Here is a 14,050-nt window from a genome sequence, read left to right on the forward strand (position 1 = left end):
TGGATGGGGCTGCAGTGTACTGCAGTAGCCAATTTGGGTCAGGGTGCCTCTCACTCTGTACAAGTCACCAACCCTGGATCCAGCAATACAACCCCAGACATCACACTTCATCCTCCATATTTGACAGTTGACACCACACACTGTGGAACCATCCTTTCGCCTAGTCAACGGTGTACAAAGATCCTGCGTGATAAACTGAAGATTTCACATTTTGATTGACCAGTCCATAAAACCGTCTTCCTGTCTTCAGTAATCCACTGTTTTATGGCCCAGGCAAGCCCCTTTGTTTTATTCTGACGTCTTACCAGTGGTTTTCTTGCTGCAACTCGTCCTGTCAAACCTGCAACTTGAAGTCTTCTCTTCAGAGTTGAGACTGAAACTTAATATGCTTACTATGACCACAATTAAGCTGTGATCCTCTGAGCCGCTTATCATGGAAGCTTTCAACTCTCAGACACTTGTCCTCTGATTCAGTTATGGCTTTGGGTCTGTCAGATCTCTTCCTGTATGAGTTTAACCCAGTTTCTGAGTGCCCTTTGATGGTGAAGGAAACTGTACTCACTGACACCTTGACTTTCTTTGCAACTTCATTGTAGGAAAGACCTACCTTTTTTAAGTGGTATGATGGTCCGTCTCTCTTCCATTGTTAGTTAATAATAATAATAATAATAATAATAATAATACATTTTATTTATAGGCGCCTTTAAGACCCTCAAGGTCACCTTACAATAAAACAAGAACAATCGCAGCAAGAAAATATAATAAACATGGAAAAGTTCCCATTTTCACACCATTTTTTTGTAGCAACACACTACTTTCTACAGCACAATACCATTCTACTGATGCACACAAGATTATGGCACCACAGTGTGTTGCAAGACTGCTTTTGTGCAGTCAAAGGGGGTTGTAACTAATCCCGAAAAGTTGCACCACTTGTAACAATGAGTAGCACCAACTTTCAAGGCTTGATCAACCTCCATTGCTGCAGAACAGCTTTAAATTCTTAACCCATTTTGTGTTCCCTGAAAAAGACTTTTTTGTATAATTCTGAGATCTAGAATTTTCAGTTCTTTTTCTACGCTCGGTGTTTCACTACGGGAATTACTCCAATGACAACATGTCTGTCTATGACAGACATGTCGAGCCGTGCTCAGGGCTCCGCCCCTTCATTCTAACACGGCTGACCAGCCCCTCCTAACTCATTCTCGCTTTCTTCCCGTGAGAAACCTGGTTTTAGCTAGCGAGGTAGCCGACGTTGTGTAACTCGGGCTAACGCATTACGACGAGCTATTTTTTCAGTGTCCGGCTAGCATTAACTTGTTAGCAAGCCACAAACCATATTAGCATCTCACTAGCATTAGCTTGTTAGTCAACCTACGGTTTGGTTAGTATTAAGTTGCTAGCGGAGTGCAGCTAAGATGACACGACGAGCTGACTCCCGTGGCGACTAGCTCGGATTTAACCCCCGCTGCTAGTCCTAGCTACGTACGGGCTAACGTGTCGCGATGAGCCTTGTGTAGGCTAGTCTCACCCCTTTCCGCTAACCATGTCTACGGCTCCTACCCCCGCCAAAGGGTCGGAACCGAAGGCCAAAGAGGCTGTATCCCGCCCATGCCCTGCATCATGCGGTGCCACCATCTCGGGCAGGAACCCTCATCCAACGTGCATTGTCTGTATGGGTGCCAAGCATGCTCAGGCTTCACTGGCAGACCCCCAGGGATGCCCACACTGTGCGTTGATGCCAGAGAAAGTCCTGGAAAGGAGGCTGAGGGTAGCAGTAACGAACAGTCAGGACCCCTGCCTGTCGGCTGCTACTGCTATGAGTGATATCCGTCATCCGCGAGCCTCCAGCTGGAGGAAGAAGAGTCCCCGCTCATGCCCCCATTGTTCGAGGACCTTCTCGATCAAAATGTGGGCAAGCCGGGTGGCGAAGATGCAGAGGGCGATGCCAACTCCGACCTCCTCAACCTAGAGGACATGGATGAGGAGGAGGATGACTCTACCTTCCCTCCTCAGCAGTCCAGGCCACCGAGTGGGGCTGAAGTTGCACCCCCGGAGGACAGCTATTTGTACGAGGTCTGCAAACGGGCTTCTACCAAGCTAGGCATCCCATGGCCAGCTGCCCGGGATACCGAAGGGGCAGAACGCGACCTGTATGATGGCAAGAGGCTCCCACCAGCCCTGCTGCCATCAAAGCAGCTTCTGCCAGCAGTCTCTGCCTGCATGAAAGAAATGAGTCACTCCTGGTCAAGCCCTTTTAAAAGCAAGCTTCCGACCAAGGGCTGCTCTAAGCTTGAGATCCAGGGGATGGGTGAACTGGGGCTGACTGAACCCCCAGCAGTGGAGCCTTCAGTGGCATATCACCTTCACCCTAACCGCAGGGCAGTCTCAGCTTCTTCTGGCATTTCTTTGCCCAGCAAGATGGATTGCTTCACGGCATCTATTTATCAAAGGATGTACAAATATGCTGCACAGTCAGTATGCTTGCTTAATGCAGTCACACTGCTATCAGCATATCAGGCAGAAATTCTGGAAGACATGAGCCGTCAGCTTGACTCTGGTTCCCCAAACCCAGCTCTCTGAGATGAAATCTGCGTGGTTAATGAGCTCATTCTTCGCTCCTCCAGGGGAGCAGTCCAAGGGTGTCGCAAGTTATGGGCCTTGCAGTCTCGGGTGAGAGAGCCTTGTGGCTAAACCTGTCAGGCTTAGGTGATGCTCAGAAGTATTTTCAGAAGCTCAACATGTTTTAGTGAAAACAGACAACTCCACTGTAGTTGCTCATATCAACCGCCAGGGCGGTACCCGTTCCCAACAGCTATACAGGTTAGCCAGGGAAATAATTGTGTGGAGCAGCACACGGCTCCTCTCCCTTCAAGCAACTCACTTGCCAGTAATTCTGAACAGGGGGGCGGACCTCCTGATCAGGGGGAATCCACTGTTCTGAGAATGGAGGCTTCACCCACAGGTGGTGGAGCAGATTTGGCAGAGATACGGCCGGGCTGTCATAGATCTCTTCGCCTCACGAGAAAACACACATTGCCCACTGTTTTTCTCCCTGTCACACTGGATGCGCTGGCCCATCCATGGCCACATCTTCCCAACACTGATCAGAGTGAGGGATCAGGGCCAATTTCTGCTGTCCAAAAGACAATGACAAAAGCCATTTTTAATGTCAACAAGATTGGTTTTTTAACTGCATAAATAAAGGATATATAAAAGTCACTGCCAAAAACTGACTGCGGCTTCTACCTTGTTACGGGAATGTTGTCTGTGGCTCAAGTTGATTTGATATCATTCATGAGGGATACATTTGACATATGTTTCACATATTATAGACAACACCGGCTCTCACTCAATGGGAGTCGGCTCTTCTGATTCACTTCAAAGCGTTTTGCTCATGACCCATCACTGACACGCATGCAGTTGTACTCCGGTGAAGGCAGAGGTTTTCTGCTTCAGCTATCCAATGAGATCGTTAGTGATGAAAGAATAAGCTGCATGGTAGATCTTCAGTTATTAGTATAATTCGATACTGTTTTCCTGTATTCAACCTATGGCAATATCACAAGTCTGCTGTGATATCTTTTATTGTATTTTGAAGAGGAAAAGAACTATAATTATTCATTTTCTTGAAGTGAGGCTGTTGATCTTGACTCAGAAGGACAGAGTTAGGGACATTCACTTTATCCATAGTAGTCAGTTCTTAAACTTGGAGGATTTTCTTTATAAACATTCTACAGAACACACGCAAGGAGTCATAATAAATAAAAGCAATTAAGATTGGAGCCCCTTTCATTCAAAGCACCAACTTGAATTTTCAGTTTTTAATTTTCAGTTCAAGGCACACGTGGAAATACAAGTAAAACAATTTGAATTAAGCACTTAGAACGATTGCAACAACATAAAAATTAAAGATTAAAAATAAATATAACATTGTAGGCATCATTCAGTGCAATTCAATCCAGTTTTGTTTATATAGCTCCAAATCACAACAACAGTTGCCTTGTGCTGCCCTCACAACACGTAACAATGTGAAGCTAAACAGCCAGCAAACACAACAGAAGAGATCTCCACACAGGGCTTGCTTTTCTTGACTTTGAAGACCTTTTTAAACCTTTTCCTCTCCCAAGGATTCTTCTCAGTTTTGTAAGTGAAATGAACAAAATAACAAAAAATTTCTCACCAATGCACACATCTTAATGACAAACTTAAATGCGTGCATTACTTTGGCATCACATTTTATTCCATGTAAACACATATCCAAGTTCTTCCTGAACACAGTAATACTCACTAAAACGAACGTTTCCCAAAGCACAAGTGTGTAGGGCACATTTAGCGTGTACATGAGTGTACTCTTATTTCTGCCGAAGCACTTGTTCACAAATTCTACAGTTGCGGGAGAAAAGTATGTTAAAGATAGGTTCGTGATGTGAGTGCTCTCTCGCGCCCGTTGCCGCGCGTACAATATACAAAGATCGCTTGTAATAAAGATGTCTTACTCTAATCAGATTTCAAAACCAAAATATTTTAACCGTTTTTAGCATAAATTTACTTATAATGTTTATTAACTATGAACTTATTTATCACTTTGCTTATGTAACTTAATCACATCATGCCCTAATTACTGTCTTTTGATCAAAAGGCATCACACGCCTAAAGGCATTTTATATTGTAAGGTAAATATGCTACAATAATACAGAGAAAACAAAATCTCAAAAATCACATGACTCCCCTATGAGCAAGTGTTTTGGTTATAGTGCAGAAGGAAAAACTCCCTTTTACCAAGAAAAAAAACTGGTAGAACCAGGATCAGGGAGGAGCGGCCATCTGCCACGACCGGTTGGAGATGAGGGGAGGGAGACATGACAAAAGACACGCTATGGAAGAGAGCCGAGATTAGTAATAACTAATGATTAAATGCAGAATGATGTATAAACACACAGTCAGTGAAGAAGGTGAATGAAGAAGACAGTATGACACAACACTGAATCAAAAGGCTTAATGGTGTAACTAGCTCTTAAGGTGAAGCCAATTTGAAAAAACTCTCAGAGTCCCAGAGCTTCTTTCTTCACGCTGGAACCCAACAGGACATTTCCAGCGTCCACACACTCTGACACACATGGTGCTAAGAACACAAAACACAAGGATTAAAGAATGAATTTGCAAGAATAGCTCACTTTAACTTTGTGTCATGGATATGCAGCATTTTCTGTTATTATCGTGTTACTACCATTCTGAGCACGGAGCCATGAGGCAGCCTTCATAGCCAGAAGCTCCCACTCATCCTTTGCATCCATCTTAAAAGCATGAAGCCAGATCAGAGCCAGAATGGTGGCCCACACTTCATTGTTGCCCTAATTCCCCAATCAGAGACAAATAAAACAGGCAACACACACACACACACACACAGAGAAAGGGTGTCAAACAAATTTTACATCGTAGGCCACATTCAGCCCACTTTGCTCTTAAGTGGGTCGGACCAGTGAAGAAGTTTTTCTACATAATGAAGAAAAACCTGCTGTGACAAAAAAGGAAACCTGTCAGTACGACTCTTTGGACTTAAATTGTAAGAAATAAATGTGTAAAATTGTATCTCATTGTCCAGGCTGTCCAGTTTTTGTTAGTCACAAAACCCCTCAAAATTTCTATTGTTGAAAGTGAAAAACTAACATCTCGGTCATTTAATTGTTTATTGGTTAATCGCTTTGTGTAGTATAAATTGCCACAAGGGAGGTTTTTAATCAGCGGGAAAAGATGTAAAACCTATAAAAATACTGTTAAAAGTCCAAAACTGATGCTTGTTCTTCTTAGTGGTGAGCAGCAGATCAAACAGGTTCAGAAATACAAATGGCTTCAAGTATCATATTCAGGTCTGTGAGACTAATTTAGACACACAGACACTGAGCCATGGCTCTGCAGTATATTCACACATTTCTGCATCTCTGCCATTCAAAGACACTTTGAATATAGTTTATTTTATCTAACATTCAGTACTGAACAGTAATTTTAGTCTTTTTCAAGGAAACAATTTTTCATTCAGTGTTTTCATAAAAGCTTTATTTTTATGCAGTTACTACTACTACTAGGGAGAACACAAATGAGGTTTTTTTGTCCTTGATGGAAAATGGCTGAAAACAAAGACAGGTTTCACTTTAGACAGCTCCCAATTTTTTAAATTCTGCACTGTACTTTGCAGTCTCCAATGTCATTGAAATGCAGCTAGTTGCTGCTCATTTTACGTTTTCGCTCGTTTCGTCACTTTTTCCTGATATGCTTGCATTTAAATCCGTCTTCCTGTCTCCCTGTCTCTACAGCTAAAATGGCAACAGGCAGCCAGTCACATGTGAATGTTGATACACCAAAACAAGTTAGTGTTCTGCACACAACTACATTTAGATTTGTAAAAAAAAATGCTACACAAGGGTTTAGATCTTACTTTTGGCAATTGTGATAATATAAATAATGTATTTTTTGCCAGTTTTTACTAGGGGTAGTTTTTGATTATTGATTTATAGATTAAAATCAATTCTAGCTTGGATAACATGATATCGATTCATTAAAATCCTGAATCAATTTTTAATATAAATTTATTTTGCCCGAAACACCAGAATCTGAGGTTAAACCTCACAAAATTTTGACAACCACCAAACAGCTAAAACATTAAATGGCAGCAGGTACACAGATTCTGCACAAATACGTAAACACAAAGCGCGGACCCGCTTTCTTGTTATAGATATTATGGATAATATGGATATGCACTGATAAGTGATCAGAATTATGATATTTCTGACTGTCTGAGGCAAAATTCCCCCCGATTCAAATCAAATCGAAGCGAATTAAATCGAATCGTGGATAGAATCGAATATCGGGACCTTGTGAATCGGAATTGAATTGATTCCAGAAATCAGTGACAATATCCAGCCCTAGTTTTTAGTACAGCTGAATTAATTTTCATCTGTTATGTTATGTTACAGTTTAATTTCTTAAATTTCTTTCTTTAATGTGTACTATAAAATTTGATTAACACCCATATATTCACTTTTTGTAATGACTAAAATTGACAACAACCCACCTTTTCAGGCTTTGACTTTTCCATCTCCTTGCTGATCTTTCCCAGTGCAGTAGCCAGAGCTGGATCAAGCCGCCAGTAGCCAGATGCCTCCTGAAGGAAGACTAACTGTAGCAAAGGATCTCTGGGTGGCTGCAATTGCACAGCAGCTGAAAGAGATAAAGTACAAAGATGAAATAATAACTGGACATAAAGTGTTGAATCTAGTTCTATATATCTATTATTACACATACATATATAATTTTTATCTATCTATCTATCTATCTATCTATCTATCTATCTATCTATCTATCTATCTCTATATATATATATATATATATATATCTCAAATCAAATCAAATCACTTTTATTGTCACATCACATGTGCAGGTACATTGGTACAGCACATGTGAGTGAAATTCTTGTGTGCGAGCTTCACAAGCAACAGAGTTGTGCAAAATACAATAATGTAAACAAGCAAAATACAAAATGGCTACATCTGAAACTAATAAATATATGTACAATATATAATAGTATATGCATTCCTGGATGTGTATACTAAATATTTTTCTACGTGTGTGTGTGTGTGTGTACACATATTTTACAAATTAAATAGAGTAAACAATAAATAAAATATATAAAATAAAATATACAGAGTGAGACATGTGCAAAACAGTGGCGTTACTGTACAGTATGGAGTGCATAATGTTAAAGTTCCAGTAGTGAAGCTGAGGTGTCTATGAAGTGTTCAGCAGTCTGATGGCCTGATGGAAAAAGCTGTCTCTCAGTCTGCTGGTACGGGACCGGATGCTGCAGAACCTCTTTCCTGATGGAAGCAGTCTGAACAGTTTATGGCTGGGGTGACTGGAGTCCTTGATGATCCTCCCCGCTTTCCTCAGGCACCGCTTCCTGTAGATGTCTTGGAGGGAGGGAAGCTCACCTCCAATTATCCGTTCAGAGCACCGCACTACTCGCTGGAGAGCTTTGCAGTTGTAGGCGGTGCTGTTGCCATACCAGGTGGTGATGCATCCAGTGAGGATGCTCTCAATGGCACAGTGATAGAAGGTCCTGAGGATGCGGGGGCTCATGCCGAATCTTTTCAGTCTCCTGAGAAAGAAGAGGCGCTGCTGCGCCTTCTTCACTGTTTTGTTTGTGTGTACTGACCACGTAAGATCCTCAGCCAGGTGTACGTCAAGGAACCGGAAGCTGCTCACTCTCCACAGCAGCGCCGTTGATGGTGATGGGGGTGTGCACTTCTCTGCACCTCCGGAAGTCCACTATCAACTCCTTTGTCTTTGCGACGTTGAGGGTGAGATGGTTGTCTTGACACCAGTGGGTCAGGGCGCTGACCTCCTCTCTGTAAGCCGTCTCATCACCGTTGGTGATAAGACCCACCACTGTAGTGTCGTCCGCAAACTTCACAATGATGTTGGAGCTGTTAGTGGCTGTGCAGTCGTAGGTGTAGAGTGAGTACAGGAGAGGGCTCAGTACACACCCCTGTGGAGCACCAGTGTTCAGTGTGATGGGGGATGAGGTGATGCTGCCCAGTCTGACCACCTGGCGTCTGTCAGACAGGAAGCTAAGGATCCAGCTGCAGAGGGAGCTGCTCAGTCCTAGATCCTGCAGTTTCCTGTCCAGCTTCGAGGGAACAATGGTATTGAATGCTGAGCTGTAATCTACAAACAGCATTCTCACATACGTGTCTCTCTTCTCCAGGTGTGACAGGGCAGTGTGTAGTGTCAGGGCTATGGCATCATCAGTGGACCTGTTGTGGCGGTATGCGAACTGTAGAGGGTCCAGTGAGTCCGGTAATGCAGAGCAGATGAAGTCCCTGACCAGCTTCTCGAAGCATTTGCTTACGATGGGGGTCAGGGCTACAGGTCGCCAGTCGTTCAATGAGGAGATGGTGGAGGATTTGGGTACAGGGACGATGGTGGCCATTTTGAAGCAGGCTGGGACTACAGACAGAGAGAGGGAAAGGTTGAAGATGTGCGTGAACACTCCAGCCAGCTGAGCCGCGCATGACTTGAGGACGCGGCCGGGAATCCCGTCCGGACCAGTAGCTTTGCGTGCGTTCACCTTCCTGAAGCACCTCCGCACATCCTCCTCAGACACAGTGTGCGCACTGACGTCATCCGCGGTGCGCACACTGTCCGGTCTCATGGTGTTCGCTGTGTCGAATCTAGCGTAGAATACGTTTAGATCCTCACACAGAGAGGCCGTGGTCTGCGGTGTGCTGGTTTTCCCTCTAAAGTCTGTGATCGTGTTTAGTCCCTGCCACATACTCCGAGGGTTGTCAAACTGTTGCTCCACCCTGTCCCTGTACTCACGTTTGGCTGCTTTGATCGTCTTCCGGAGTTGGTAATGTGCGTGTTTGTAGTCCGATGTGTTCGCGGAGGCAAAGGCGGTGTTCCGTGCCGCCAGTGCCGCGCGAACATCTCCGTTAATCCAGGGTTTTTGATTTGGGAAGGATTTGACTGTTCTGGATGGGACGACATCTTCCACGCATTTCCTGATAAATCCACAGACTGAGTCTGTGTATTCATCAATGTCCCTAGCAGCCACGTGAAACATTTCCCAGTCCGCGTGATCAAAACAGTCCCGCAGCGCAGACTCCGATTGGTCTACTATATATATACATATATATAGTAGAATTCATAGTAGTCCATATACTCGGCTGAAGGACTATAATATGATAGTATAACATAAATGTGTATGAGAAAATACAAAGACATTCTACAGTAAATTTACAGTAAAGCACATTTTCCTCTTTTTTGCAGTGCAGTGTTATGGTAAGATGACTATAATGTGGCGACAACAATGAAGAATGTATTGGGTGCCCTGAAATTCTGTAAATGATGGAAACTGGACGCTTCTGTTGGTTGATAACGACTGTGTTTAGTCTGTTCCTTCCCATTCCATGCAAGGCCACCTGGGTTGGCTGGAAGACTGTTTACTTAGCCTAGCAGGGCGAAGGACACTGTCTCAGCTGAACTCTGGACACGCACACACATACATATACACTGATATGCACACACTCATCCCCCCTCCCTTTCCAAACGCCTTCGACGCTTATTCCCTTCCGATGCTGACAGGGATCAAGGAGACCAGCGCACGCAGGCCTGGATGTACTGTCTAATTCGGCGGTCTCTCACCCTTTACCCACCCCTGTTGCTTGTCATGTGTTTCTTTGGTGTATTAAGAGTTTTTTTTCATGTGCTATGTGCAGAGGTGTTTTTTTTTTCTGTTCTCAAACGGATCTCCCTGTCGGAGCTCAGTCTGGGGGGAGTTATTTTTTTTCTCCTTATCTTTCCTCATGTGGTGCATTTTCCATTGTTATACCTCTCTGACCTGTCTTCCCCATGTGATGTTTTGTGTAATGTATGTATGGTTGGAGGGTAAGATGGCGCCACCATTGCGTGCAATAGGTCGGCAGCCTTATGAAATTTCCCCTTGTGGGACTAATAAAGGTATATCAAATCAAATCAAATCATTACCTTCAGACACAAAGTTTAGACGAGCATCATCATAGTTGGTAGGCGTCTTATGAGATTTCCAAAAGACAGGTAGCTTCTTCTTCATGTGAGTAAATAGCCCTTTTTTGCTGTCAGACTTGTTTGTTGGTTCATAGCTATCAGGTTCTGCGAGATTAGAGAGACCACAACTCAATGAAGCTCAAGTCATTATTATAAAAACACACACACTACAGTCCAACTGGGTGATCTGGTAATTCATTACTTTCATATGACTGATGCTGAGTTAAGTTTATTCCTTTCCAATAAATAGAAATCCACATCCATCCAGTGCAGTAACGGTCATCTAAAACAAAGTAAATAGGAGCTGCTCCAGTTCTACTGCCTGTGGGCGTCCTGACTAAGCAAATGTGCAACAAGTGCAATGGTATCTCTCTTAAATGTAGGACAATGAAAACTCTTGGACTCCTATGTCAGGAACTGGTTCATATGTTTTTTTAACAGTCATCACAATGCAGCAATATGTTGTCTCTTGCTGATTTAAAAACATGGAGCAAATGGTGACCTGAGAATTGAGAAGCAGAACAACTATCACTGGATTGGAATGGTAACGCAATAAACACAAGATGTTAAAGGCTTCCAAGGCAAAATTAAAGATCAACTGTGGCAAACGCATGTGGTGTTTAGTTGCGTGCTTACAGCCATTTAACGTATTTTTAATCACACTGTTTCTGCAACATTTAGCTTTTTACTCACCTCTAGCAGAGCGCATGACCTGCGATCGAGCTAAACAACACACAATTAAAAGTCTGATGTTAAAATCATTAAGTAAACAGTATCATCCATTAAAAAAAAAAAATCATTATGACATGGTTAATTTTCTTGAAATTGACATAACATGAAACAACTTTTTCTCTATGAAGTGTATTTCACATCAAGCTTAGAATGGGTAAAATACTAACTTTGTCAGAGAAATGTGTTAGTTTATTTAGTGATTGCAGACAATTTCTATATTTATAAAAATCACAGAAACAGATTTTTAACCTCACAGATGAATTTAAGTAATTTAAAAAAAACGAAAAAGAAAAAACACAATAAAAGTAAATATTGCCCAAAAAATAAGCTGCACTGATGGAGGTTTTAACTCTCAGAGCGCCTCTTATTTCATATTTTTTCCCTTTACTCTGTTGTGTGTGTGTGTGTCTGTAGAAATTAGTAAACATATTTTTTTAAACTGACCTCCCTTGACTTGCTGTTCAGGAATAATTTATACAATTTAGATTTATATGAGTATGAAGAAAATAAACTCAACCTTCACCTTCATCATCATCAGCCTGTTAATAATTACAAAACAGAGAATACTAAAAGACTTTTTTCCTTACCACAACCCATGAGTGCTGTGAAAGCAAAAACATTTAAAAATGTTTTTTTAAAAAAAATCTTACTTACTCTTTTTTTATGTTACAATGCAGGAAAAAAACTTTTAAACTTACCTTCATTTCTGGATGGAAGACACTCTAGTCAAGGATAAAAATAGGTGATATTCAATAATTAAGAAAACAAACACAGTGATTGGCTTCTGATGTTGCTATAATTATTTACTCATTAAGCAGTTTTTAAATTCTACAAAGTTATTAGTTATTCAGTAATCTTTGAAATATCACACACATAGTAACAACTCAATCTTCATCACTTGTTGCTTTAGATAATGTTAATAATTACAACACAGAGACACAGCTTTTAACCTACCACGTAGGCGTCCATTACCATCTGTGAGACAGAAGATAAGAATAAGATTAATTATCAGTAACACAATGTATTAACTAAACTTCAAGGTAAAAATAGGTGATATTCAGTAATTAAGAAAAAAAAACTCTGTGATTGCCTTCTGATGTTGCTATAATTATTTACTCATTAAGCAGTTTTTAAAGTCTACAAAGTTATTAGTTATTCAATAATTAAAATATTGCAGAAGTTTTAACAACTCAATCTTCATCACTTGTTGCTTTAGAGGATGTTAATAATTACAACACAGAGACACAACTTGTAACCTACCACAGAGGCTTCCATAGCATTCTGTGAGACAGAAGATAAGAATAAGATTAATTATCATTAACAAAATGTATTAACTAGACTTCTTATCATGATTCAAAACAAGTGGTTCAAAAGGTACTTAGAATAATGTCACAACATGACATTTTGTACATACAAAACACTTTATCACATGAAGAAATCAGCACACACAAACACACTGAGCTCAGACTAAATGATGGCTCTGAGAATCAAATACAATGAACACGTTTGTTCCATTGATGTGCGCCTTTTTAAAAATATATAAACCTGACCACTCTAGAGAGATAAAATGGAAATGTTTGAGCGTGATGTCAATACGCAAGACATAATAAAAGAAAAACGCAACGATTGGCTTGCAAACTATTTCAAGTGTACAAGTTATTCAATAGTTTTGCAGATGATGTGGTTCTGTTGGCTTCATCGGGTGAGGGCCTCCAGCTCGCACTGGAACGGTTCGCAGCCGAGTGTGAAGCAGCGGGAATGAGGATCAGCACCTCCAAATCTGAGGCCATGGTTCTCAGCCGGAAAAGGGTGGAGTGCCCACTCCGGGTCGGGGATGAGTTCCTGCCACAAGTGGAGGAGTTCAAGTATCTCGGGGTCTTGTTCGCGAGTGATGGGAGAAGGGAGCCGGAGATCGACAGACGGATTGGGGCTGCAGCTGCAGTAATGCGGACGCTGCACCGGTCCGTCGTGGTGAAGAGGGAGCTGAGTGTAAAAGCGAAGCTCTCAATTTACCGGTCGATCTACGTCCCTACCCTCACCTATGGCCACGAGCTGTGGGTAGTGACCGAAAGAACGAGATCGTGGATACAAGCGGCAGAAATGAGCTTCCTCCGAAGGGTGGCTGGCCTCTCCCTTAGAGATAGGGTGAGAAGTTCGGCCATCCAGGAGGGGCTCAGAGTAGAGCAGCTGCTGCTCCACATCGAAAGGAGCCAGCTGAGGTGGTTCGGGCATCTGACAAGGATGCCCCCTGGGCGCCTCCTGGGTGAGGTGTTCCAGGCATGTCCCACTGGGAGGAGGCCCCGGGGCAGACCCAGGACACGCTGGAGAGATTATATCTCTCGGCTGGCCTGGGAACGTCTTGGTATTCCCCCGGATAAGCTGGAGGAGGTGGCTGGGGAGAGGGAGGTCTGGGCCTCTTTGCTTAGGCTGCTGCCCCCGCGACCCGGCCCCGGACAAAGCGGATGAAGATGGATGGATGGATGGATGGAAGTTATTCAATAATACTCAAAATAACACAAAGGTTATAGCAATTCAGCCTTCTTCACTTTGTGTCAACAAATGACTACCAATGTAATTAATGACTACCAAAGCAAACCTGAAAATATAAAAACTCTACAAACTTTTTTAAAATGTGCAAAGATGGAAAAATGCTTTTTATTTTATATGTTTTCTTAATTACTCATTTTTGATGTATAATTTAGAAAAAAAAAAAACACTTTTAAACTTACCTGTC

The 14,050-nt window shown here is 42.3% G+C and overlaps 1 protein-coding gene across 1 annotated transcript in view; it reads right to left on the reverse strand.

The window, feature by feature from the left end:
• Positions 1-4,814: 4,814 nt before the first annotated feature.
• Positions 4,815-14,050, reverse strand: part of LOC113036869 (von Willebrand factor A domain-containing protein 5A-like) — a 36,167-nt gene continuing 26,931 nt past the window's right edge. The window contains exons 23-32 of the mRNA XM_026193438.1: positions 14,046-14,050; positions 12,577-12,597; positions 12,271-12,291; positions 12,015-12,038; positions 11,904-11,918; positions 11,278-11,307; positions 10,546-10,689; positions 7,073-7,218; positions 5,231-5,354; positions 4,815-5,125 (exon numbers count right to left, since the gene is read on the reverse strand). The exon at positions 14,046-14,050 is cut by the window's right edge and continues 19 nt beyond it. Of these exons, the coding sequence (XP_026049223.1) occupies positions 5,046-5,125; positions 5,231-5,354; positions 7,073-7,218; positions 10,546-10,689; positions 11,278-11,307; positions 11,904-11,918; positions 12,015-12,038; positions 12,271-12,291; positions 12,577-12,597; positions 14,046-14,050 (610 nt within the window). The 3' untranslated portion in view covers positions 4,815-5,045. The remainder of the gene's footprint in view (positions 5,126-5,230; positions 5,355-7,072; positions 7,219-10,545; positions 10,690-11,277; positions 11,308-11,903; positions 11,919-12,014; positions 12,039-12,270; positions 12,292-12,576; positions 12,598-14,045) is intronic.

The sequence above is a fragment of the Astatotilapia calliptera genome, chromosome 14, assembly GCF_900246225.1.
Source record: "Astatotilapia calliptera chromosome 14, fAstCal1.2, whole genome shotgun sequence".
NCBI classification, from domain to species: domain Eukaryota; kingdom Metazoa; phylum Chordata; class Actinopteri; order Cichliformes; family Cichlidae; genus Astatotilapia; species Astatotilapia calliptera.